Source organism: Crocodylus porosus, unplaced genomic scaffold, assembly GCF_001723895.1.
Source record: "Crocodylus porosus isolate Cpor-Errol unplaced genomic scaffold, CroPor_comp1, whole genome shotgun sequence".
NCBI lineage: Eukaryota > Metazoa > Chordata > Crocodylia > Crocodylidae > Crocodylus > Crocodylus porosus.
This window is the reverse complement of record NW_017728906.1, coordinates 80847522-80874898: the sequence shown is the minus strand read 5'-3', so window position 1 is coordinate 80874898 and position 27377 is coordinate 80847522. Positions and strand designations below refer to the sequence as shown.

Here is a 27377-nt window from a genome sequence, read left to right as displayed (position 1 = left end):
CCTTTGAAGGAGAAAAATGTGGGAAGTCACAGGTTTCCCCTTACAAGCTGGCACAGTTCCAGCCTACAAGGGACTGCTTGGGCTGGGGGGAGCAGGAGGGCAACTGGACACACATGGGCGACTGGGGCTTCCCAAGTCTGGGGGACACCATCGGGGCACAACTGGGGGGAGTGGTCCCCCAGTGGCCAGTCACCGAGCACACCAGCAGCACAGCAGCAGCAAGAGTGCTTGCACTTCCACACGCAGCATGGTACAGGACTTCCACTGCCAGCACTTCCGCTGGTGGGACCAATTTCAAGGGCGGCACAAGTGCTCTCCATGCCCCCGTACCAGCCAGAGCACGCAGTTTCAGGGGGGACACCAGCACTCTCAGGGGGCCCCATGCCCCCCCATACCCTTCCTATGCATCACCTATGCATGTGCACATGTATACATGCACATGGCCAGCAATACAGTCCCAAGCAGCACGATGGAGAGCAGTGGGACAGTAAGACTCACTGCTGCTGCTGCTGCCATTCCCAGAACCCCTGCACTAGCTGCACTACCATGGAATAACACTTTGCAGCCAGCAGCACAAGGAGTAGCAGACTGGTGGGGGACCATGCTGCCCTCACCTCCTCCCACCATCAGCCACTCACATGCCAGGCCACGCACCAACGCAATGTCGCAGCTGGTAAAGCGAGCAAAACTCTGGCTTGCATCCATAGATGCTTCTCAAGCAAATCCCAGGATGTCACCCTCCCGCTGAACTTGGCTTTGGTGAGGTTGCAGCTGAAGTACTGCATCCAATTCTGGTCTCCACAATTTAAAAAGGATATGGAAAAACTTGAAAATCCAGAGCAGAGCCACACATATGATCAGAGAGCAAGAGAATAGGCCCTATGAGAGGCTGAGAGCCATAAGACTCTTCAGCCTGGAAAAGCCCAGACTCAGGGGGGACCTGGTGGCTGCCTATAAGTACATAAGGGGTGTACATCAGGATCTGGGGGAATGCCTGTTCACCAGTGCTCCCCAAGGGATAACAAGGTCAAAACAGTCATAAACTCCTTCAAGACCGTTTTAGGCTGGACATAAGGAAAAACTTATTTACCGTGCAAGCCCCCAAGGCCTGGAATAGACTTCCTCCAGAGGTAGTGCAAGCACCTACTCCAGACTCTTTTAAAAAACATTTTGACATCCTCTGACCCTAGCTGACTTCCTGCCCCTGAGGCCCTCTGAGGTCCCTTCCAGCCCCTAATGTCTATGAAATCTACCCCAGAGGCAAGATGGGGTGGAGAAGCAGCCCAGGCAGCCTTAGGGGAAGGATGGCAGCAACTAGGCCATGGTGACAGGGAAGAGCTGCAACCTGGCACACAAGCAGCTGGTGGCAGAAGTAGATGAGGGCAGCATGGCCCCCCTCCAACCCATTACTCCTCACACTACAGTGGGGCAGCTGATGCAGGGGTGCTGGCAGCAGCAGTGAATTTCACCGCCCCACTCTGCCTTCCCATGCTAGGTCCCACCCACTGGACCACAGAGGTGGCCCACTGTTGATGCACCCAGGCTGCAGGAGCATTGCCTATGGTCAGGCAACCCCCCTTCCACACACACACCCTTCCCACACTGTTGAGCTGTTGCAGGGTCAGGGGGCACCAAATCAGGAGTGAGGGGCACCAGCAGGGTTGGAGGCTGTGGGTCGGGAGTGAGGGGCACCAGGACTGTTCAGCACCACAAAGAAGCTGGACTCGCATCCTGGTGAGCTAAGGGGGTACGAGGAGCTCTGATTTTCCACTATTTAAACAAAAAAACAAAAATCAAACATCAAAATACTTAGGTATTTAGAATTGTCTTATAAATGACAGGAGGCATTCCTGGCTGACTTTGAAATGCTTTAAAATTGTAAATGCATCAATAAAACACTGCATTCAATTGATACCTATATCTTACATGACAGAGAAATGCGGGTTTTGGGGGTCTTAATTAGAAAACTTGGGTGGGATTTTTAAACACAGAAAACTAATGACTTTGCAAGCATAGCTGGTCTAAATTTACTGTGAAATTAACCAGTTAATTGAGTAATGTACTCAATGTATAGCGTGGGTATACATTTTTTTTAAACTTCTAAACACAAAAGCAGATATATATTAAGCAGCTGTTTTCAAAGAATCATTTTGATTGGAACGAAGTCAACCACCACCAGTCACCACTACACAGCACAGTGAAACTAATTTAATTGTTCCCAAATCACACCAATAAACAGGAATTTAGTCACTGTCCTCCAAAATCTTTTCTTATTACTTATTATACTAGAAAAGCTTTAAGAATTTCAATGTGGCTGTAGCTTAGAAACAGGTTTTGTTAAATAACTAAAAACTATTAAATCAGCGTGTAAAAGGTGACATTGGAGTTGGTGAATTGCAGAGGGGTAGGAGCACAGGGGGAACTGTTTCATCTTCCTGCTCTCTTTCTGACAAATACTGTCCTAACACATAAAAAAAAAAAAAATCTTTTTAATACACTCAGAAGCCTCCAATAGAAACTACTGCATCAGTTATTCTGATCAATTTAAAAGGACTAAAATCCATTTCCTTATTTATGTAAACTACAACTTTTATTAAGGAAAGAGGGGTATATGGCCAGAAAAAAGAAATGCAAGGAGGTGCTATGTTAGTCACTTTAACTCTTAATGCAATATTCAGTTGAATTGTGATTTATAAACAGACAACTAGCTGTATATAGTCCATCATATTATTTAACTTAATGGGGAAATTACTGTCAGCCAAAGATACTTTTATACCCTACTGTCCCAGACCCAAACTTTTGCAACCCCTCCCCCCCTTTTGAAATTAGCATTAAATGTTAGCTTTAACAATCTCACTCTCTCAGACAGATCACCAGAGTTTAATAAATCAGGGCCTGTTTTCAGGTACTTAAAGATTTGCTGAAAACCTGCTGAAAAATTTCATGCTGGGTATCCAGCTCAGGCTGATGTTTTTGGGAAAATTTTTAATTACTCTAAATGGTTAAAGTTTCCAATAGGGAATGTAGAGAAATGAGCTTTCCTCACATTCTAAGATTCTGGCAACCATCTCAAAAACAAATAAAACCCTGCATAGATGCTTTAGAGCAGGTATTTTACACATTTGACTGTGGCCTTTATGCCACAATAAGCTGTTTGCTATCTCCAGGAAAATCTGTCCAACTTGGGCCAATTTAAAAGCCTCTGAAAAACTACAGGTCACATTCTCACAGACTGCATCAAATTTAACTACAAAAAAGGAGATCCCATTCATAATGAGCTGCTCCATCCTGAAGTAAAGCAGGACACTTCCAGTGCAGCTGATGCTCTCAACTGCTACATGCCATGTGGATGTGGCCTGCTTAACAAGTGAAAGCTTGTCTTTTCTGTACTCTACAGTATCCCCCAAGCAGGACAGAAGTAAACTCCTTGATCTGAACACAGAGGGGAGACTAGCTAGACCCTGCGAAGGAAGAGAGCTGGACTCAGATGTGAAGCAAGAAAATTTGAGACTGGAGGGGATTAGAAATAAACTCAAAAGGCACACGGAGGGAAGACTACAGGGAAAAAAAACAGAGGTGGGAAAAGATATAGCAGAGAGAAAGGGGTAATAAGCTGGGTGGACCAAGGACAGTGAGACCAGACGAAAAACAGTCAATAAAGGGGGACAAGGGCAATGAAGGCTGCACATGCAACCATAACTTTATCAATTTCCAACTTCTAAGCACTTAATTTTGCTAACTTAATACAGTAAAAGCTCTGTTATCTGGCATCCCACAGGAATGGGGGATGCCAGATAACAAAATATGCTGGTTAACTAAAGTGGCCCAGGCCACCGCTTCTCCCAGCACGTGTGGGGAGTCCTGCCACCTCTCCTGCAGCACTGCCGACGCTCCTGCCGCATTGCCACCCCTTCCACACAGGGAGGTGGGCTCCGTACAGCCCCACACACCCTGTTATGCTCCTGGGCCGTGGGGGCTCAGCAGTGCAGGCTGCTTCGACCCAGGCCACAAGGGCTCGGAGAAACCGGAACTGCCACAGTAAGCACTTCCAGTTTCACTTTATCCTACAAGCTGGCATGCCGGTTAATTGAGCATGCCGGCTTGTAAGACACCAGTTAACAGAATTATTACTATATTGTTCTTTTACTTTCTCTTCATCACAACAGTTACACAAAGTGCTCCTACAATCCAGTCTAAAGAGATGATACTGGCTTTTCTAAACCAACCAGCAACTGACAGGAGGTGCTATCTCCCTGCAAAATGCCAGGCCCTGCTGTCCTGAGTGCAAGAGGATGAAGCAAGAGACATTTATCATAATAGAGCGCTTTTGTCCGTCCATCTCGCCAATATTTCTTTTTAAATATATGACACTGCAGACTGAGTAAGGTTTTTAACCACAAAGGCACACAGGCTTAGGAAGCACACTTTACCTGACCTCCACGCTCTACGAAGAAACGCAAATGCAAACGAAAGCGCTGCTCTGGATCCCACTCGTGCAAGTCCTTCTACACCTTTGCCTACAGGCCTAGGACTGTAACAGGAAACAATTCAAAGATTGAAAATGGTCTTTTGGAAGAGAAAGTTAGTATACATCAAGTGTTAGCAGTCACGTTTCGGTTCCAGTTGTCCAAAACAAATCACACATCCACCAAGAACATCTGCTTAAAAGGAGGAAGTCAGAAGATAAATTGATATAACCTGTGTCCTCTTTGGTATACAGAATCTTACTTGGGGTTGTAGCTGTGTTATTATACCTAGGTTATCTTGTGTCTGTCCATTTTAAACAATCTGTTATTCACCCAGATTTATGACACTTTGGTTAATAAGAACCCCAACAATTTTGCCTGATTAAATTTCCTGCCTCGCTAACAACAACAAAGTTAAATTATTAACATCAAATTTTCAGGGAGCTAGTGTATTTAAGTCATGACTGAAGTCAAAAGATTTCTTTAGGGAACAGAATGGCCAGTCAGAGGCATCACCTGCATCCATTAAACCCCATTTATGATTTTTAAAGGACTACAAAAAGCTCTCTTCAGATAATTTCTATAGTTTTTGCAGAAATGCTAAAAATCTGACAAAATTCCAGCATTAGTAAAGGAATTACAACCCTGAGTTGTCTCGAGTTCTTGCTCAACTACTAAATGCCTCCCCTCCTATTCCTTACCTGTTAATTTACCGAACCAGAGACAGTAAGCATCTGGAGCCGGAAAAAAGGGGCATTTTTACACATGCTCCATGAGGTGTGGGGAAGCACTTTAATTAACAAACTGCGCTAATGAAAAAGCACCCAGATGTCATGTGCATCAGCATCCCCCATACTGAAAAACTGCGGCAGGAGCTCATCAAATGAGCTTTAGTTCAAAGCACCCTGCCACCATTTTCATCGTAGGGATGCTGATACATATAACACAGGAGGCTGCTGGAGCAAGGCAATTTCTGTACTCCAGCAGACTTGATTAACTGAGCATGTCAATTAATTTGCAGCACATTGGAAGCGGCTCCCCACACATCTAAGGGAATCCATGAACTATTTCTTCCTAGACTGGGAGCCCATAAACTATCTTTCCTACATCTGCAGCCAAATGACTTCACTTCAACATTTCTCACTTATGTCAACATTGTTTTGCTATTCTGCAGCTTACATTTTTAAGCCAAACTAACAAGGTGGTTTAAAATGTATCTATGCAAATCAGCATATGTTGACAATATAGCTATGAAAAGTATATAAAATCCATTTATGTAGCTTTTGAAACAAACTTGATGACAACTTCTTAGAGTGGAGTGCCTTGGTAAAAGCAGTATTGTAATATGGCTGAAATTTTCTGTAACCCCATAATGCAGGTACTGGCTCTTGCTAGGTGAGTTTAAGTAGATGTCAACCAGAGAGGAACAGCACACAGTGGATGACTTATGACCCAATTCAATATGATCTTAAAAAAGGCACTGCTAGAAATACTATAAAGACTCTTTAGCACTTGTGTTAATCAAGAAAGAGAAAAAAGCCAGTGTTGGGATCTCCCACATCAGCGAAGTCACAAAAAGTTGATTAGCATCCGTTTTAATCACGCACCAGAGCAACATATTTCTCCTATCACATTACCTTTTCTTGTCCACAGAAGGCAGAGGAATGCTACTGCTTTTCCACTTAACCTTGACAGTTTCCTGAAGCACAGTTCTATTCAATGCAATGAAATACCGTTCCAGGATAACCAGCCTCTGTTTCAGTCGCGTAGCGGAAAGAGTTGTCGTAGCAGTTTGTGTTGCTAGAACTTGCTGTTCCTTCACCAGTACATGAAGGCACTCTTTCAACTCATTCACATCTAAGAATCACAGAAAAGCACTATAAATAACTACAATACAGCAATATGAACACAAACAAAGAGCATTTAGAAATATAAAGAAAGGTAAGTAAGAACCATCTGATGCAAAAGAAATACACTCTGTATCTCAAAGTGTCAAACTCATTCCCTCTATACATAATGTGTTAAGACAGGATGCATGCTGAATATTCATGCATCAACTCAATGTACGTCCCCTACTTGAAAAAACTTATAAAGACATCTTTAAAGCTAGGTAGCAGTGTTTTTGTAGCCATAATACTTCAGGGAATATGCAAGAAGCAGGATTGGCTGAGTAATGTCTGTTATTGGACCAAATATATAGTTGGAAAAGATGTTAGACAAGCTTTCAGGCATAAAATGTCCTCCCTTGATGAAAGATAGTGTCCAAAAGTTTGTCTAACATTTCTCCCAACTATTAGCATTGGTCTGATAACATATTGCCAAACAATTCCTTTTTCTTTTTAAAGTTATACTGAAAGTTACCCTGGAAAGTTAAGGTTATCCTTGAAAGACTACCTTCTTTTCTGCATGGACAAGCTTGAACTTGAAAATTTTCAAGTGTGTAAATACATAGTATGAACTAAATACACAACTGGTGTAAACAGACAAGTTATACAGCAGATGTTTATAATCAACAGGCCTCCAGGACATGGTCACATTAAGTGCAGCCAAAAGCAATTTAAGTACAGGCAAGGAGTGTTGCTTGCACTTTGAGCTGATATACATTATCTTAAGTTTCTTAGAATTTATAAAGCTACTCTCAGAAGCTCCAGGATCACTGCCAAGGACTGCTGAGTTGACAGAAATAGCTCTGCTTGAAATTAAAGTGCATCTTGAGAGCACTGCAAGAAAAAGAAACTAAGGAAAGAAAACAAGGAGAAAAAAGAAGAAAAAGATGCTCTCCCACTGAATAACTGTAGTACCTGAAGAGATAAGGGATCAGTAACATTTTTAGTCAGTGCCAAAAACACTCACAATTTCAACTTCTAAGATGCTGGTGTGCCGGGGCAACGGCAGGACAGCCACAAGGGGCCAACCCCAGCCCTGCCCTCTGTCCAGGAGGCATGCATGCCAAGCAAAATGCCTTCAAGTGCCACACTCTGGCACCTAAGCCAGGGACTGCCTACCCCTAAGCTAGATGCTGATTAGGCAGAAAGATGACACAGTCAATTGCCTAAAGTCCTTGCAATCTGACATCAGAGTGCAACAAGGGGGGTACAGAAAGCAAACAACATGTGCATTGTAAAGGTTAAAAGTATTTAAAACATTTTAAAATAATCATATGCTTAATTCCTAGAGAAAAATCAATAAAAGGTTTAGTAGGTCTCCTCCTTGCTGCATCTCCGAACTGCCTAGTGACCAGGGCTAGGGACAGAAGTTGCACATCAATTTAAGTGATCAGAAACTGGTTTAAACGTGTACCAGAACAAAAGTTCAGTGCTCATAAACTAGGGCTGTGCAAAATTTTGGCAGCTGTTTCATTTCTGAGGTGTTTCAGGCCATTTCAGCAAAACACCAAATCCAGAATGAAATGGAGGGCTCTGAAACTAATCAGAAAATGCAGAAACGTTTCGGAAATGTTTCGGGGAATTTCGGAGTTTCAGAGCTGGGCTTGCAGGAAAACAAAAACTAAGAAGAGGCCCGGGAAAGAGTAAGAAAAGGACTGCTCTGATATTGACATCTAGCTCCCGGTTCAATTCTCCAGCTCTCTGATCGTTTCCACCACCTCCTCTGATCATTCCCCCAGCTCTTCCTCAGGAGGCACGCAGGCTGACACTGCAGGCCAGGGCCAGCAGCAGCTGCTTGGCACAGCCCACGCCAAATGCCTGAAAGACTGCGGTGGTGCTGCTGGCCTGCAGCGGCAGTCTGCTGAAACCCAGGGTGCAGATCTGGGGGCCTGCGCCCCACAGAAAGAGCCAGGAAAATGATAAGAGAGCTGGGGAATCCCTACCATTTGACCTGGCTCCTCAGGGAACAGAGATCCACACGGGGGTCTCCTCCTCACTTCTGCCTGCCCCATGCAGCCCTGGATTTCTGCTCCCTGTGGAGTCAAGTCGCGTGGCAGGGACCAGCAGGCTTGCTCGCTGCTCTGCGCCGCTTCCCTGCCCTGCAACCCAGCGTGACAGGAATCAGAGAGCTGCGTTTGGGGGGGGGGGGGGGGTGTGTCTCCTCACCTGGACAGAGGGCAGCAGCCCTCCTCCACCCCTGCCCCCTGACAAGTCACCCACAGCCCCATCATGCTCCCCTCTAGGGCCCCAAGCCTTGCCCAGCTGGGTAGGACTATGCAAAGCTTCCCTTGCAGCCCGTTTGGAATAGATTCAGAAACAGATTCGGCCAAAATGAAACAGGACAGTGATCAGAAACAATGGAATGAATCATTGTCCTCGGAAACAGTCAAATCTGAAAAAGAATTGAAAAACAGCTGTTCGTTTTGCACAGCCCTAACATAAACCAGTTTCAACATGACAAACTGGTTTAATGTAGTATCAGACAAACTTCTGTCCCAGACTGCTTCCTGGTTCAAATTAAATCAGTCTCCCAGCATGCTTTGCAGCCCTGAGCTGGGCTGTGCTGTGCTGTCTGCTCCAGAGAACAGAGCTGCCCTGCCCTTCTGCTCCCTAGCTGGAGCAGTGGGAGCTGACTTACAGCCCCCCACTCCATGCAAACCCCAGCTGGGGCCTGGGAGGCAAGTTAAACTGCCCTTCCCCCTCTCCCTGCCTCCCCCCACCCCCAACCCGAGTATGGAGCTTCCCTGCCCTGCTTACTTTGTGCTGATTGCCACTGTGGACTACAAATCCCAGAGGCACCTGGAAGCAGGAAGAGGAAGTGATGAGCATCCCTACAGAGTCCTGCTGCTGTGCTTGTGGACTGCAAATCCCACAGACCTCGGGGGCAGCAGGAAGACGAAGTGAACACACAGCCTGTGCTGTATTTATAATTCTTCAGAGAAAGAACTATGTGTGTTCAAGCTTTTATGAATTCAATGCCACTACCTTTTTCTCCCACCTACCCCACCTCCAGCCTGGCAGACCTCTCCTTCTCCCCTCAAGGCAGAGCAGAGCTAGGGCCTAGCCATACCCCCTCCACTCCAGTGGGGGGGGTGGATGGGGGACGGGATGGGGGACGGCATGTCTTGGAGAGCGTCTTTCTTCCTTTCCCTTTGGCAGTGGCTGGCAGGCATGCTCTAGCACCCCATGGTTTCTGGCTTGAGCCACTGAAGGCATGTGACTGCATTTCCTCAATCAAAAGCAACTGTCTGCTCATTTGTTTATTGGTTCAATCTATGCAGTTTAGACTAACCTGCAAAAACTGAATCAATTCAGCCCTGGGGTTTTTGACTGTCTGTACTTAGTCCAGAGGTCATCTCACTCTGATTTTCACTGAAATTCAGCATCCAAAGCAGTTCAGCCACACCTATTACCGGGGTACTAGTTCTCTTATTTTAGTGGATATAAATACTTAAAATAGAGATCATCACATGCACAACTCTTCAGCCTTACCACAATAGTGCTCATGAATTTGGGAAATGGCTGTCCAAAAAAAGCCTACAGAACACTTGTATAGTGCACATGCTTCACACATTAGTCACAAGTGTTAAAAAACTGAGACCTTCTAGAGAAAATCTCCCTGTAAACACAGGACTGTGCACTACAGCATATTTAATGTTTTGTCCCTGCTATGTGTTTACTTGCCTTTTCAGAATTCAAGCAGTCTTTTCTGCAGAGATAACACTATATGTTCATACCTATTTGCTGTCAATCACCACATACACTCATTTTCAATATTATTTCTTAGGTTTCACTATCTCTTTTGTGTTAGCTTGCCCCTCAAACATTCCATTAATCTCCTCAAAAAGAGAACAGTTTTATCCCCAATATCTCTTTTGGGTTTGTAAAACCAAGATCCTGACCCTTTCAACATTTATTTGAAAGTTGACAAAAACAGAAGCTGTACTGGAAATATAACTTCATGTTTAATAAAACACAGGAAATATTAGAAGATGAGGTATTTTCTCCAAAATACTTATTTCTCAAACTACTCGCATTTCTCCAAAAGTCCACATAAAAAGACAACCATGGTCTAAAAATGAAGTTGCTTCAAGATAGAGTTTTTAAATCTGAAGAAGAATTGGAAAGGAAAAAATTCTATTGCCAGCTATATCATTTGCTATGCACTTTGCCATAATGCTAACCAAAGTAAAACTTTGTGGTATGTTACATGAAATGCTATAAGCCATCTATCAAACCACATAAAAGCCCCAATAAAAACTTCAGGCAATACAGTTTAAGTATAAAAAGTTTACTTTTGTTAAATATAATATTTTATATTTAATATTTTACATTATTCACAGAGACAAAAAAACCTATTTAAAATACAAGTGCAAACCCAATGACAAATAAAAAACTTGGACATGGTGAGCTAGGCTATGTGCTGCTGTAACCATAGTGCCACAGCATTTGTTTTGTAAACAAAACCAGAAAGGGAACATCATGGAGCACATGGCCTTCTGCATTTCAGAGTATCATAACAGAACTGGTGTGATCTTAGCATGTCAAGCTTGATGCCGTCTGTAAACAAATCATCTAAAGAGGTAAATTCAGTAGTCTCTTTCCCCTCCCCTACTAAAAACCCTACTGGTTTCTAAATGCCATCTCAGAAATTGAGCAGTAAATTAAAAATAGTCCATCCAAAAATAATCCTTCTATATTATACCAAGAATATTTATTAAATAGCCTTTTGGAAGCAGATTTGATTATACAGATTTTAAAATGTCCAGATTTATTTTCCCTGCTACATTTTTCCCCGTATTGTTGAATCGGAAAAAAAAAAAAAAAAAAACAGGGCTGGGGGGGCCTCAGGAGGTCATCCAGTCCAACCTCTGCTCAAGCCAGGATCATCCTTGTCTGGCAGTTCAGACAAGTATTTGTCTAATCTGCACTTAAAAGCTTTCACAGCCTTTCTACGTAATCTGTTCCAATACTTACCCATACAGTGAAAAAGTTGTTTGTAATATCCAGCCTAAAATCTCCCTTCTTGTACTTTCCACCCATTACTTGTTCTATCCCCTATGAACATGGAGAACAGTTAATGCACCATCCTCTTTATAAACAGCTTTTTCATATTAGAAGGCTATTCTCAAGCCTCCCCTCAGTCAAACAAAACAATACCAGTTTTTTCAACCTTTTTCATGTAGTTTTCTGGACCTCTAAGAAATTGTCTAGAGAAGAGCAATTAAAATGGCTTAAGTACAGTACCCAAAACTGGATACAATAATGTGGGCTTGAACAGACTAGAGGAGTCACTTCCAGTGACTTGATTACCACTCACCTGCTGAATACAACCCAGTATATTATAAACTTTTTGGTTTTTTGCACAACACTACTCATTCAGCTTGACTCACTGTTAAATACTGGATATTATGGAAGCGCCAATTTCAACCAGGAGCTTCCAATGTAAATTCTCTACCCTCGGTACCACTATTAACAGCAAACAAACAATTTTGGGAGGTATACAGCACATTCTTCCTTACCCCTTCTTTAATGATTATGAAAGAAAAAAAAAAAAAATGAGGCGTATCCCAATAGAAACTCTCATCCAAGATTCGCTTGGAAACACTAAATCACTCTTCTGTTTGAAACAATCACGTCAGTTTATTCTTTCAATATGAGCGGGAGGCACATCTGAAAATTCGTCTCCTACTCAGAGAGAAGTGAGTAATATGTTATTTTTGCTCTGGAACTCAGAATCAAAGCACAGTCACTAGTGCCAGACTCAACAGTCTAGAGCAGCAGTTGTCAGCCTTTTTGGGTCAGTGTACCCCCGGCGGTTGGTTGAGAAGGAAGGAGTCTCCCAGCAGCCAGTCAACGAGTGGAGAAGGGGGATGAAAACCCCTGGTCTAGAGTAACACAGAAACACAGACATTCATAAGTCCTGGTAACCGATCAGTTGACCAGGACAGCCCTCAAGACCATGTGTGAAAGTGAAAAGCCTACAACACTTCAGATGAAAGATTTCCTTCACTTCCAAACAACCCAAAATATGGGCAAGCAAGTACACTGGTAATTAATACAAGTGATTAATTCAGGACAGCTGAAGAGCACTTCTTATCCAGGGGCCAAGCATTAGCATTAGAAGAAAGACTTACTCCACTCAAGTCATAGGTGCTTCTCCCAAAATGCTTCACCATTTGATGGAGCCAGCAACTAGTCAGACAAAACCCATTCTAGGGAAGTACCTCACAGGTTCTATTCCAATGCTAGGGACTTGCGCTACTTTAAAAGACCCTTGGAGTTCAGATGCTATGGAATGTAAAATGCTTCACAAGCAGCCTTGCATCTTCCCCCTGAGAAACTGGGGAAAATGAAGAACAATGAAGTGTCAAATTGAGACAATGCAAAGTCAGCAGAGAGAGCCAACTAACTTGTGTTTACACACAAAGGGTTACTTCTCTGTATATACAGGTTTCTGGAGATAATCCATTTTCAAATATATAGTCATTCTAAAGCACTGCTTATTCAGAACCAAGTGAAATGAAACACTGGTCATACACATACACTAAGAGCTTATAACTATAAGCAAAGCCACGTACATCAAAGACACTAAGACTGAAATTATTTCAATGTTGTTGTCCGATTAAAGTTTTTCTTGGGGTTTTTTTTTTGGGGGGGGGGGAGAGGGTTGTTTGTCTGTTTGTTTGTTTTTAGAAACTATTTTTTCCCCTTATTCCTCATTTAGTCTCCTCAAGTCATTCCATTTTATAGAAATTAAGATTATGTAAGAAATATTTCCCTCCAACAGAAGTTTTGCACTCGATTAAAAGAGGAAAACTGACTTAAGACCAAGTTAACAGCAGTTCCAATATTCTGGCAGGGACAGGAGAAAGTATTCTTCTTAGATTTCTCATAGTTAGCAATTCTGTTTCAACTAGGACATCCCATATTTACTCTAATATAAGACAAGGTTCCCCCAGCAACTGCTGGGGGGGTGGGGCAGAGGGGGTACAACCCTTGTCCTGTATTCACGTACAGGAAAACCTCCTTATTAAAATACACTGTCTATCATTAAACTGTTGCCAGAACCAGCATGTGATCAGTAACAGAAACCAACTATGAAGTTGAGAGAGTGCAGCCCACATTGAGCATGCCCATAAGAACATATGGTCCAAACTGAGCTAACATACTGAAAGGAACCTAAACAACAGCCAGGAATCAGGCACTATTATTGCAGAATAACACTGTCCATACAGAATTATTCTATAACACCCAATTAAAAAACAACTCCAACAGCAGACGAAGCCTAAAATATTGATGAGAAAGAGCTCATTTTTCCTGGTTGATCAGGAAGTGATCACCATCAAACAGTGGATTTAAGACTCTCCAATTATATTCACTTTGTCAGTTCTTTAAGTAGTAAAGAACGTAAAGTACTTAATACCATTGCAAGAACCACAAACACTCAAAATACCTGGCTGTTTGCCCCACACCCAGCTCTCAACAATTGATTTGGCCCTGTAAGTCGGTAACGGAGTCTCCTCCTCTTCTTTCTTCTCTTTGTCATTTTGCTCTTCCTTCTTTGATCCTGTTTGGCATTCAGTGCTGTCATCTAAAGACAGAAAAAAAAATGAACCAGTTAAGCTACTTCTGCAAAGGTAGATAAGCTACTATTTTACCCTCAAACTGCCTTTGCAATCTGGAAATGAAAAGGTCAAATTTGGTACCCACAAAATTCACAGCATTATTGTCATAGAGGGAAGGAGGAGGAGGAAAACAAGACCCAATACCTGCCACAAGTGCTAAGTTTCACACTGCACTAGATAAGAATTCCTGAATAAAAAGGCAGAGTGTTAAGGAACCTGTTGAAGTCTGCTTTGATTGACAAATCTTCTTCAATGTTACGTCAGTGTTAATTCCATCAAAGACTGCAACTGGTTGGTTTCAGGTACTTTGTGTTAGTAAGCTTAGTTTGTGTGCATTTGTATTCTATATATACCATGCCAAACAGGCAAAAACTATATCCGTTTCAGTCAAGAGACGCTACATAGTGGTACTTACAAAGCTTAGTTCCTAACATGCAAACACATAGCACTCATCATTTAGATGTCTGCAATGTATTTATTGCCTCAACAAGTAAATAGCTGGATACAGTATGGAGGGCAAGAGGGTGGGGAAAGAGAAGCAGAGGTGTCCATGGGCCTAATCTAGACAATGGACTGGCTTAGTACTATTCCTCCAGCCCAAGAGGTAAGGTACATTTGACACCCCTGGTTTACAAGAAACACCTCAAATCTTGTTCCCAGTCACTGGAAGTAAAAGTAATTTAAGAGTACCCGTGTGGCTTTAAATAAACCTTCTCCTGATCACCTAGGAAGCTGGCAATCTTAAAAATAACAAGTACATATAAAACAAGGGAATTCTACAAAGCGATCTCAGGAAAATCATGAGGCTATTTCCTTTATAACAGTTATGGCTAAAAACAGCCCACTAAAAATAGGAGAGGCAGCTTAATTATCAGGACTACTAAACTTTCCACAAGGGTTTCAAGCTGGACTGAATGCAAAGAAAGGGGAAAAATGCTTAAATTTTTTTTCCACATAACTAATTCCCACAGAGATAGGGGTTGGAAATGGACTGTAGTTCAAGAGAGATGGTTCCACCAGATCATCCCTCTATGACAATGTGGTTCACAGTAACACAAGTTTTCCTAATTTGGAAAACATAAGGTTAATCATGGATAGTTCTATGAAGGAATACCCTGCTAAATTTCTGATGCAAGCAACTGAAACCTCTGCAATTGTATGAAGGTATTTCCCACTATCTCTGAGCTTTACTACATGACAGTATCTGCCACTGTATGTCACCATAACAGCCCCCTTAGTGAAGACAGTCTTCACTACAGCTATGCTACAGCTAAAAGCTACAGATCCAAGACAGACAAGCTAAGCTGACACCCTCCTGTTAGCTACCACACCTCCATCCACACCAAGGGTTCTGCCAAAACAGTTTATCAGCTAAGAGTTGTGATCTTTTTATTTCTTCTGCTGATGTAACAGTGCCAGCAAAACTCTGTAGTACAGACAAAGCCTGTGTGTGGAGCTAAAGAAATATCTGATCCCAGCTGCCTGCACCCTAAAGCAGTACTTACATGAATTATTCTCAAGTTCCTTATGTAACAGCTAAACCATGAAAGTTTAACTGTTTGCTAAATCTGTGGACATTTTGCTTAAAATTCTCCTTTTGCCTTCAAATGAATGGGTACATACAAAGGCAGCATCATGCTACATCTATGCCTCAGATGCAAGTAAATTCACACATCGTCAAAAATGTTTAGAATTCTAAAGAGTTAAGAGCAAGGATACAGTCCTATAATACATGTATGAACTATACCACTTCCATACATATCCAGTGATGCAGTTAAGTTTCTTGCTTAATTTCTTCAGGTCCTGGCCTATTATGTAATGTTGAAAAGGCTATTCCAATTATGTGCTCAAAAGATGCTAATGTAGCTGGACAAGAGGATTACCTTAAGTGCAAAATTTAGTATTCTGGAAAACCACCCTATCTTCACTTATTTTAGTGTCACAGTTTTCCCTATTTCAACACAATGAACTGTGAGTGAAACAACTCTGAATAAAAATCTGGATGCTAAGTACTCAGAGCAACTTGACACAGACTATTAATCCTGGCTACTGTAATATAATTATTTTCTTGTCCTGGACTCCTACCTTTGTACTAGGATTAATCATGCCAATTAGATAACCAAAATGTCCCTTACCTTCTTTAAATCACTTCCCTGACCATCTTTCTGTGGCTCTGGTTTGTTCCTTAAATTATGCCACGAACTGCAACAAAAAACTGTCAGCAGATCTCTAAAGTTTTTGGGCACGAATGTCAAAAGATACTGCCTTGCAGAACCTCATCTTCTGGATCCTGCTGGTGCCCCTGGGTCTCAGAGCTGATTCATATGGTGCACATGGTGCCTACACCAGGTAGTCAACATAAAGCAGCCAACTCAGTTCAGTACATTTGAACAATAAAGGAATAAAACAGGTTATTGCTCATTAGGTGCTCTCATTAATATTGTACGTAACAAAACACAACAAATCCATATATTCTTAGATGGAAAAAGGAGGACTACCAAGAGCAGAAGTCCTCCCAAGCCTCTGGTCCCTATACATCTCTTTTATGAGTCATAGGCCTTGCATCATGATCCACACAACCACCACAAACAGCAGTCAAGTTATTGGGACATGATAAAGCACAGATTGAAACATTTTATAAACAGCAAGCACAACAAAATAAAACTATTCCTCTAATTGTTCTTTAGGCTATCCCTTCAATTAATTATTGGGGCAAACTTCATATATCTAGTTAAGAAAAAAATCAGTGTTGATCTGTAGAGACAATATATTCAGATAACTCTACTTATGAATGTGTATTTTCTCTTTTTCCTCACAAATTACCTTTACACATCTGTAGAAAAGTAAACCAGTGTTAACTAGAGAGAGACTGAAGCACTCCCAAGGTTTAAGACTTTATAAATCTATTTAAAAAGCTGGAAGTTCCCCTGCAGAAAAGCAAGTAGCAATGCTATTTGGTGAACAGACAAGTTCTGCCTTCAAAACCTCAGGCAGAATGCAGGGCAGAGAGTGCTGCTGGAAGCATGAGGGCTGCAGGAGTCAGGGAGGAGGTCAAAGGCACCACTTACCTGAAGGACACTTGGGCACCTAGAAGAAGGAGGAACAATCGCATACCACTTGGTACAGGGGCTGGATGCCACAGCACCCTGGGAAAGAACTTGTAACACAAGGGTGATGCAGAACCTCAGTTGAGAATCACTAGTCTAAAGTAATTACCAACAGAATGACATGAGACTAGAATTTCTCACAAACTCTTGCTTTTGCTGCTTAGGTCTAAACCTATTGACTAAAGCAGACAACAAAGCAAGGAATAACACTTCTTCAATGAGGGCTATTTCAGCTTTACACCTGTTTTTTTCCTTTCTGTTTTTTTTTGGTTTTTTTTTAAAAACAGATGTCTTAAAAAGTTGTGAAATTAAAGAAGTTAAGTTCATTTTTTGTTTTGCCTGTCTATAAAAAAAAAAAATCTCCTTCCTTCTTCAGTATTTAAAAGAAAGTTATCACACTGCTCCAACTGGCCCCCTGCTGGGGATGAAGACTCAAGCTGCCTCAATGCAGGCCCCAGAGCCTGAGCCCCACGTGCCAACCTGCACACTGCTTGGGCAAAGAAAAGATCCTGGTGGAGGCCCCTTCTGGCTCGTCCCTCTCCAATGTCCCTCACCGCATCCCTGCTGTGCGGCTCATGTCGCTCCTTTTATAACCTCAAGGGGCTCCACCCATTAAAGTCTACCAGGCCTGCAGTGTGCAGGTCCAAACTCAAACTCGGTCCGGGGGCTTCATGTCCCCTCCCTTAGAGAAAGGGGTGGCGCCGGCTCCTCCCTGCTCTTCCCTGATTGGTGGATGGGCTCCACCAATCGGAATTGAGAATGCAAGCCCAGGACACACTGGAGCTCAAGCAGGTAAGTCCACCACAAATTGAATAGCCCTGAATAACACCCCCACGCACACATTTTTCCCCATGGTACAAGCTAGTCACAGAAACTGATGCATTTAACAGTTCAACATGAACCTGCTTAAACCATATACAGTGCAATAAAACAACATTTGAAATACCTTCAGATATTCAAAAGACTTATCATAACTCCCTTTAATCTCCTATTTGCCAGACTAAATAACCCTAATTCTTTCTGCCTTTCCACCTAAGTAAAAGTTTCCCAAGCCCCTAATCAATTTTGTCACTCTGTTAGATTCCCTAATCTGTCCACATGTTTCTTAAAGTGTAGGGCCCAAAACAGGATGTGCCACATAAAGCCTCACCAGGGCTAAACACAGAAGGGAAATCATTTCCCTTGATTCTATAATGTAATGACTGGCTCTGCAGATGCAAGGAGAGGATACCTTGGACTTTAGGAAGGCTTTTAATAAGGTCTCCCACAACATTCTTGCAATCAAGCTAAGGAAGTATGGGCTGGATGAATGGACTGTAAGGCGGACAGAAAACTGGCTGGGTTGTTGGGCTCAAAGGATAGTAATCAATGGCTTAATTGACAGTTAATTCAATTAAGTCTGGTATTCACTTGATACCAGTTAACAGATGGTATCAAGTGAAGTGCCCCAGAGGTCAGTGTTGCAGTCAATTTTGTTCAATAACTTCATTAACAATCTAAAAGATAGGATAGACCACACCCTCAGCAAGTTTGCAAATATCAATCTAGAGAGAGTATTAGATATGCTGGAGGGTAGCGACAGGATTTAGAGAGACCTAGACAAATTGGATGACTGGACCAAAAGAAATCTCATGAGGTTAAATAAGGACAAGTGCAAAAGTCCTGCACTTAAGACAGAATAATCCCAGGCAACAGTACAGGCTGGGGACTGAATAAGCAGCAGCCCTGCAAAAAAGGACCTGGGGGTTACAGTAGACAATAAGCTGAGTATGCGCCAACAATGTGCCCTTGTTGCCAAAAAGGCTAACAGCATACTAGGCTGCATTGGTAGGAAAGTTGCCAGCAGATCAAGGGAAGCGATTATTCCCCTCTATTGGGCACTAATGAATCAACATCTGGAGTATTGTGTCTGGTTTTGGGCCCCCCACACTACAGAAAGTACATGGACAAATTGGAAAGTCCAGCAGAGGGCCAAGAAAAAGGTAAGGGGGCTAGGGCACATGGTTTGTGAAAAGAGGCTGAGAGAGCTAGGCTTGTTTAGTCTAAAAAAAAAAAAGACTGAGGGGTTATTTAATAGCAGCCTTCAAGTCCCTGAAGGGGGGTTCCAAAGAAGATGGAGCTAGACTGTTCTCAGCGGTGGCAGAGAACAGAACATGAAGCAATGGTCTCAAGTTGCAACAAGGAGAGTTTAGGTTAGATATTAGGAAAAGCTCTCTCGAGAGGAGGGGGGCAGGAAGAGGACAACAGCAGCACTGAAAGACAGTACCTTTGCTGTTCTTGGTCTACTGGACTTGTGGGTTTTTTTGACCTTTTGAACAGATCATTATGTTCTCCAGCAAAGAACAAAGCTGACTGAACTTTTGCCTAATACACTCTAGTGTTATTACTCTAGTGGAAAAAGTGCACAAAAAGTAGCAATACTAGGAGGAAAGAGTGATGAAGCTGCAATGATATTTTTTTTTTTTTTTTTTTTTTTAAAGGAAAAGGATGAGGGAGAGAGGATGATGAAAGCATTGCTAGTCTGGGACAATATTTTTCCCTGGAGTCCAACTGATGATTACCACACTTTCAGCTACTAAACTGAAAGTGAAAATGAAGACTGAATAGAAGTCTTCCTCTATCATGACTAGCTATCACTTATTTCAAGAAAGGTCTTATCTTCATTTCACAGCATTCTGCATTTTACATGAACATATGGAGCAAGATGAATCCTGCTTCAGCAGAAGCCAGGCACCCACACAAATAGTAAGTGTATTTGGTCAAATGCCATCACCTTAAATGGTTAGGTTTATCATGCATTTTTCATTGTCCCTCCCCTTCTTCCAGTTTCCCCTTACCACGCCATTACAACTTAGGTTGCTATCCTACCTGCTTCCTTCTAAGATGAAATACTTCTCCCCCTCTCCAAGTTGCAGTTGGGATAGGAAAGCAAAACGACACAAAACTATTTAACACGATGAGCCAGATCCTATTCCACTTATTAGACTCTCAAGTGCTATCAATTCCACATTGCGAGTCCCTAAAGAAGAATCAGTACAAAAGAGTGCATGGGCTTCTATCTCCTCATTGAATTTTTCTTACTTCATTTTAAGGACAAAATGACAGTGTTACAAAATTAATTAACTATTTTTCAGGGACTCAAGCAAGGTAGAACAGGATCCTATTTTAGCATTGCATATATGGAATAAGAGCCACCCCAATGCTTTTATATTCATATTGTCAAGACTGTCCTGGATCTGAAAACTAACAAGTTAATGCAAAGTATCAAGTACAGCTAACGTGGATACCAGAAGCAAATGCCATATGAAAAATTGTACCTTTTCTTGGAGGTAGCTCACCATTCTGTGCTAATTCTGTTCCAGGGTATACAATTTCTCCATCCTTCACCATTTCATTCCATAAGCCACAGAGTCCATCTCGCGTGAAAGCAAGCTATTAAGATAATTAAAAAAGAGAAACATAAAGCATTATGTTCTTTCCTATAACATTTCAGGCCAAGTTTTCAAAAATCGTATGCCTCACATCCAAGATACTACCAAAGCAATAGCTGTTTAGTTGACCTAAGGGTATGTTCTTTGAAACTGGCATGTAAACAAAAAATTTGCACTCTGTATCTTAATAGCTCTCTCAGGTGACTTTATATAATCATCAATATTTTGATTCTTTTTTTTTTTGGGGGGTGGGGGGGTAAACAATATTATCTCTGTTCCAAAATTATTCACAAATTCAGGAAAAGGCCCAATAGTCTGCCTTAAAAAACAAACACACACCCAAGGTAAATTCACAAAACCAGTGAGGCGGTGATAGCTGCAGTTATGCTCAGACACCCTCTTTTATCCAACAGAGCCGAGCTAAAGCATTCAGCTGGAATGAGAAACCCACTTCTACCTCTGTCCTCTGATGGGATTTGGACCATGTTACCACATCCCTCTAGTACATTCTCAGCACGAAAGGTATTTTGGAGATCTCCCTCTGTCACTTCTGTTGATGCTGTTCTACCATGTGCATAATATTTAAACATGCACTGGAGGAAGAACCAAAACTAAGGACACTTATCTGAGTGCAAATACCTCACAGCCAAGGTCTGAGCAAAAATAGTCTCCAGAGGCTGGTTGCTAGAGCATTCACTTGGGAATTAAGACCTTATTTTAGTGCTTTTTAAGTTTTTTCATGGGACACAACTTGTTTTCACACAAAATGAAACAGCATTAACAAAAGGTATAAGGAGTCCCACCCCAAAATACTCTAGAGCTTGGTGTTGAAGGTATTCTTCAGGGACCAAATCGACCCTAAACAAAGAATTTCAGTCTGTTGTTTTGGCAGCTGAGCCAAAACATTATTCCCAAAGCTCTAATTATAACCCTGACTTCAAATAATTGTGTCATTATGCTTTTAACAAAGCCAAAATATGAAGCAAATCCCCAAAAAACGAACAAAAAAGGACATACTGGTAAATAACATCTTTATAACCAGGAGGATTGCAGCACTTGTAAATACCACCTACTATAACTCTGAAAATGGCATTATCACACGCACCCCTCATTACAAGTGGGATGCAACAAAAAATAACAGGGGAATTGTGTTCAACTCGGTCTCCAGAACTCCACTGCCTTCTGACAGGTATCCACAATGCAATGCATTTAAAAAAAAAAAAGTGATTGTACCATTATGGTAGGAATCCCTGCTCAAAAACCATCTACTAACTAGATGTTTTGAGTGGACAATGTCCTTTTGCTGTCTACATTGGATAGATGGGGAAAGCCTGGTGTTCATTCACTCATTCATATACACAATCTGATATCAGGTCCAAAACAACACTCAGCCCTGTGGCATTACACTAGCCTCCCTGGACATCCCATCATTGACCTCAAAGTAGCTCTTCTTAGACAACAAAACTTTAAAAACAAACTTGAACTGTAAACTATGGAATAAGAAGTCATCTACAGACTGGATTGTGTTAATGATGTTGTGTAAACAGGGACTAAAGTTTCTTATCCCATTACCTGGATTAGTTTATGTAGCCCTTTTGTTCCTGTGGGTTTACTGTTTGTGGCTCTCAGTACTGCCTCCCCTTCCCACTCTCTCCTTCTTTCTTATTTAAATCACTATTTGATGCATGGCTCTGGGCATGTCTTTTCACATCTGATGAAGTAAGCTCATGCTTAAGAAAACTCATGCTATATACATCTCTGATTTAGCCTCTAAGGTGCAGTTCTGCCCTCCCTTATCTATTTAACAGCATCAGATTGCCATTCAACCACAGTCATGAGATCGACTCAAACCTCAAACATGCCATAAAGCGGCATATACAGATTGCCTGCAGAACAGTTGCTGCAGAACACTTACTGTAGTGGCAGAAAGTTCAACACAGCCATACTCAATTTCCACAAGAGCCAACTGGGCTGAAATGCATTTCCAGAAACTGTATTCTATTAAAAAAAAAAGGCTTTCAATAAAAAAAAACCCTCATATTTTAGAAGCAAATCTATTTAGATTTCATATCAGAGACATCTAAACAGGCTCACCAACAAGCTCATTTAGATGTTACAACTTGTCACTTTGTCCTGCTACAGTACAAGCTGGATACTTCATAGGGTTATCCTCATTATCCCTTGAAAAAACAAGAGTTAGCAAAGTGACTGGAGGTACGCAAAGCCCCAGCAAGCAGCTTCACAGGGCCACTATATGTACTCCCATCAGCCACTGGTGAGATACTACTTCATGGGGAAGCAGCATCCTTTGAAGTAAAAACAGAAAACAGCTAAGCAGCATTTCCTAAATTCAGCAACCCTCTGCTAATTAAGAAAGTAGCAAACTACCCAGATATGGATAATCCCATATTCTGCTGCATTCGACTTTACTAAAATGTACTAAATGATGTTCAGTATCAGCATTAAATTTTGAATTTACGAAAAACTAGAACCCTTGGTTTCAAAATGATACCTTTTATTAGACCAACTGGAAAATGGCAAGAAGACTGTCCTTTTCTGCAAGCCGTTGGGATCAAAGTCCCTTCCTCAGGCTCTGGGAAAAGTGAAGATTATACAAGATAGTAAAAACTCCCCATAGGTAGGAAATAAGCTTCATTTTTGCACACAGGGAGCTGAAGATGGAAGGCTGTCCCTCTGGGTCCATGAAAGTTTTGAATGTCACCTTGAAAGTTATTATTTCAGGACTAGATAGAACATAATGAAACAGGATTGGAGAGCTGTTATAACCATGATGGTCCAGGAAACATACAAAAAAGCAAAGGCTTTTCATGATATATTTTGTTAAGCCAAACATATAGTTAGGAAAAGTATTAGACAACCTTGCTGGCATAAATTGCCCTTCTTCCTTTTTTGATTAAGCAGGCTAAGCCAAAATCAGAGAAAAAAAATGATTTGTGTTCAACTATGTAAATAAAAGCAAGTCACTTAAGGGAAGGAAGAATAGTACTGAAGTAGGAGCAAGAGATGACTGGAAATAGTTTCAAAACAAATACAATTATTAGGTTAACCACATCTCTTTCAATTATACAGCTGGTCCAATAAAAGATACCACAGAAAAACCCTTGCCTCAAGATAGAGCATAGGTATTTACAGGAAGCTGCCCTCTGCTAAGTTTTCTATTCAACATGACTCTTGAAAACTGAGACGCGTCTCAAATTGCACAACTCTACCTTCCCTAGTAAGAGAGAAAATTTTGACCATCCAACTACAAACTGACTGATAGCTATGAATGTTTAACAGTGAAAAATATCCAACAAAATTGAAGGGCGATGTGTACCTTTCCAGTATAATAAAAGCTACCATATCCCTTACTGAGGCAGCCAAGGAGTTTATTTTCCTTCTCTTTGGATTTTCTTAAAGCACTTAACAGACTATGCACTTCTGCCTGGTGATTTTTTTGACATTGTAATAAAAAATAAAACCACAGCTGTGTGGTTATTTTAAAAGGAGACAACTTTTGAAAGCTAATTTGGATTACAAAGGAAATTATTTTAGGTTATTTAGCGCAACACTTTCTCATTGTGTATATTTAAACCAAAAAGTCATATTATGTCATTTACACTTTTTTAGTTCCCCACACTTAAAACTTATGTACTTTGCTTAATACTCCAGCTGAGAATGGGCTTGCAGTCTGCAGGGTTTCCCTGGCTCTTTATACATGCACATGAACTGTTCAGCCCCTTCAATGCACAGCAAAGCTCGATTCATCCTCCAGTACTTTTTTTCTAGCCTAGTTTTTCTCTCCCAGATTGACTTATATCAAAGTCAGTACTACATAAAATTACTACATGAATTAGAAAGACAGACTGCATTTTAGTGGAATTTTACTTGCCATCTTCCTTCACTAGCTGAAAAAAACATGTCAGGTTTGTTTTTAGCATAATGTATATATGATATTTGTGTGGCAATAAGAAAAGCACCTGACTGAAAGGCTGACAGGGACTTCAAACCAAGGTTAAAATGTTTACAAGCAATTCTAATAACAGCCAGCTCCCTCATTTGGAAAACTAAATGAGGGCAATTGAACTTTAGCTGTAACAAAATAGATTTCTCATCCATTCCATGAGCAGTAAGCAACATTAAAAATATTTTGCTACTTAGATAATGAAAACCAAAATGGGTTAGGCAGAGCTACTTAAAAAGCAGCAAACAATAAATTAGTATCCTTTATGTTTTGCCCATCACAGAACATCAAAACATTTATACACATTAATAAACCAAACTTCACAACAGCTGTGAGAAATATTGGCCCCAATAACCAACAATAAACTAACATGGGGCAAGGTAACAGCAACATGTGAGCAACAGACAAACTGAGAAGGACAATGGCTTATGTACTTCAGTGAACTGGGCATTTGTCTACTATGTAAATAAGCGAAAGGCACCGTATTAACAAAAATTCTTCTTGGGTCACTATGGTTCGCATAACTGATATGAGAAACCTCAGGTCATGTCTCCTGTGCTCTGAAGCCTGTGAAAAAGGGGTTGGTCCACCATTTACTCCTTGCTGATTGAGTAATTTCAAGGAAAATTAATGTCATAAAATTGATCCATATTAAGGTCTCATGAGTAGCTTCTGGATCAGAATGGCAGATCACATCTCCACTCATGGGGAACACCTGCCAGAAATCTTTCCTGCTGACATGAAAAAGTAATAGTAACTGGCACTGAAGCAAGACTGATGCACCCTGACTGGCCTGAACCTAGAAGGCCTTGACAAAGGTGTTAAGCTGCCACCACTGCCTCTTGAGTGTTTGTTGCAGATAACTGCAAAATAAACATGAAAGATTTACATAACATTTTAATTGGGTTTAATTGGGGTTGAGTTCTGAAACAGGATTCCTTCTTGCACTTCCTTCTACAAGTTAGAGGGGCAAAACTCCACCTCCCACCCCGCAAAAAAAAGAGTTCCCTTCTCTTCTCAATTAAAAACATTATGCACTATCCACCCCTTTGCACAGTGCAGAAGAGCAGCTCCATCTTTCAGGAATAATGCAAATGCAATTAGCTTCTGGTTCTACTTTGGATAAACATCTAATTCTTCTGCCTCAACAGATGGAGATCCTGGTGGTAGTCATTTTAGAAATATTCAGAGAAAATCTTTGGGAGAGAAAGGAAGAATGAATGTCTTTAGTTACCCTGTTTTCAAATCAGATCTGCAAGACAGGGGATATGGGAATATGAGAAATACATAGAGCTGTTCTGATACAGACTCTGTAACTGACTAGAGAAAAAAGTAGGATCTCCCTCCTGCCATTTAAATGATTTTTTTAAGCCTAAGAACTTGAATTTAGAGATATACTACATCACAGTTTCATAGCTGGTAGGGTCAGAAGGTACCTAAACAGATCATTTAGTCCAACCCCCTGCCATGGCAGAAAAGGAGTACTGGGTCAAATGACCCCAGCTAGGTGGCTGTCTAGCCTCCTTCTGAAGACCCCCAGGGTAGGGGCAAGCACCACTTCCCCTGGAAGTTGGTTCCAGATCCTAGCCACCCTGACAGTGAAGTAGTGCCTCCTGATATTTAGCCTGAATCTACTCTCAGTCAACTTATGGCCAATTGTTCCTTGTTACCCTCAGCAGTGTTTGGGGGAACAGGGACTCTCCCATTGCCTGCTGGTCTCCCTTGGTAAGCTTGCAGATGGCCACTAGATTCCCTCTCAGCCTTCTTTTGTGGAGGCTGAACAGGTTTAGGTCCCGTGGCTTCTCCTCGTAGGGCCTGCCCTGCTGCCCCCTGATCATGTGAGTAGCCCTCCTCTAGAGCCTCTTGATGCTGTCCACATCCCTCCCGAAGTGCGGCACCCAGAATTGGACACAGTACTCCAACCGCAACCTGACCAATGTCGCACAGAGGGGGAGGATCACCTCCTTGGACCTGCTCAAGACATTAAGCCTTCCTGACCACGTCCCCACATTGGCGGCCTATGTTCATCTTGGAATCAACAGAATCCAAGATCCTTCTCTGCCTCTGTGCTGACAAGAAGGGAGTTCCCTTCAAACTCCTTTGCTCACTCCTTTGCCATTTCTCTCAAAGGTTGAAGGTATTCCTGAATCTCTCTCCTGGCAAAAATTCTCTAGCACAGGGGTGTCAAACTGACCAGGGGCCCCAGGCCTAGACCGCAGAGGGCAGCCATTGTGATGCCAGCAACAGTGGGTCCAGAGGCAGTGAAGGAACCAGGGATGGCTGCAGTGGTTAGCCAAACTCTCCAGCAACAGCAACAGTAATCATGACTAAAAAGCCTGGGCAGGCCACGTCTTATAACTTCTGGTAGCTGGGCAGGCCAGATAAAGAGTCTCTACAGAATCTGTGCTTGACCCCTGCTCTGTCAGGAAGGCAACAAGGATGGGGGGAAGGAAATTTATGAACTTAGGTTGTTAATGCCAGTTACGTTGCTCCCTTCTAGTGCAAACAGATGAAATGCTGGTAGTGGAATTCCTAAGACCTGAATATTTTTTTAAACTACACACTGAAGTTTTACTTCAGAACTATTGGATTATTTTAAGAACAAACAGGAGTTGGGTAAATTTTTTTGGAATCAACTGTTTAAAGGCTTGACAAAAGTTAATTGAACGTGGTCCAGCAGATTAAACACCCATGCTAGAAGATCTAATCATTATGCAAGGAAAGCAAGGAAAGCAGGCAATCTTGAGCTAATTAATTGAGAACCTCATGGTGTTTAACACCGAAAAATGCAAGGTTCTCCACCTTGGGAGGAAAATGCAAGGTTCTCCACCTTGGGAGGAAAAACCTGCAGCACCCTTATAGGCTCGGCAGTGCTACGTTGGTTAGCACTACAGA

At 41.9% G+C, this 27377-nt stretch overlaps 1 protein-coding gene across 3 annotated transcripts in view; it reads right to left on the bottom strand.

Moving 5' to 3' along the window:
- LOC109306157 (E3 ubiquitin-protein ligase HERC2) overlaps positions 1-27377 on the bottom strand; it is a 183158-nt gene that overhangs the window by 144489 nt on the left and 11292 nt on the right. For all 3 annotated transcript variants that reach the window (XM_019529437.1, XM_019529439.1, XM_019529438.1), the window contains exons 2-5: positions 20405-20519; positions 13809-13946; positions 6104-6323; positions 4431-4531 (exon numbers count right to left, since the gene is read on the bottom strand). In XM_019529437.1, coding sequence (XP_019384982.1) covers positions 4431-4531; positions 6104-6323; positions 13809-13946; positions 20405-20519 — 574 coding nt within the window. The remainder of the gene's footprint in view (positions 1-4430; positions 4532-6103; positions 6324-13808; positions 13947-20404; positions 20520-27377) is intronic.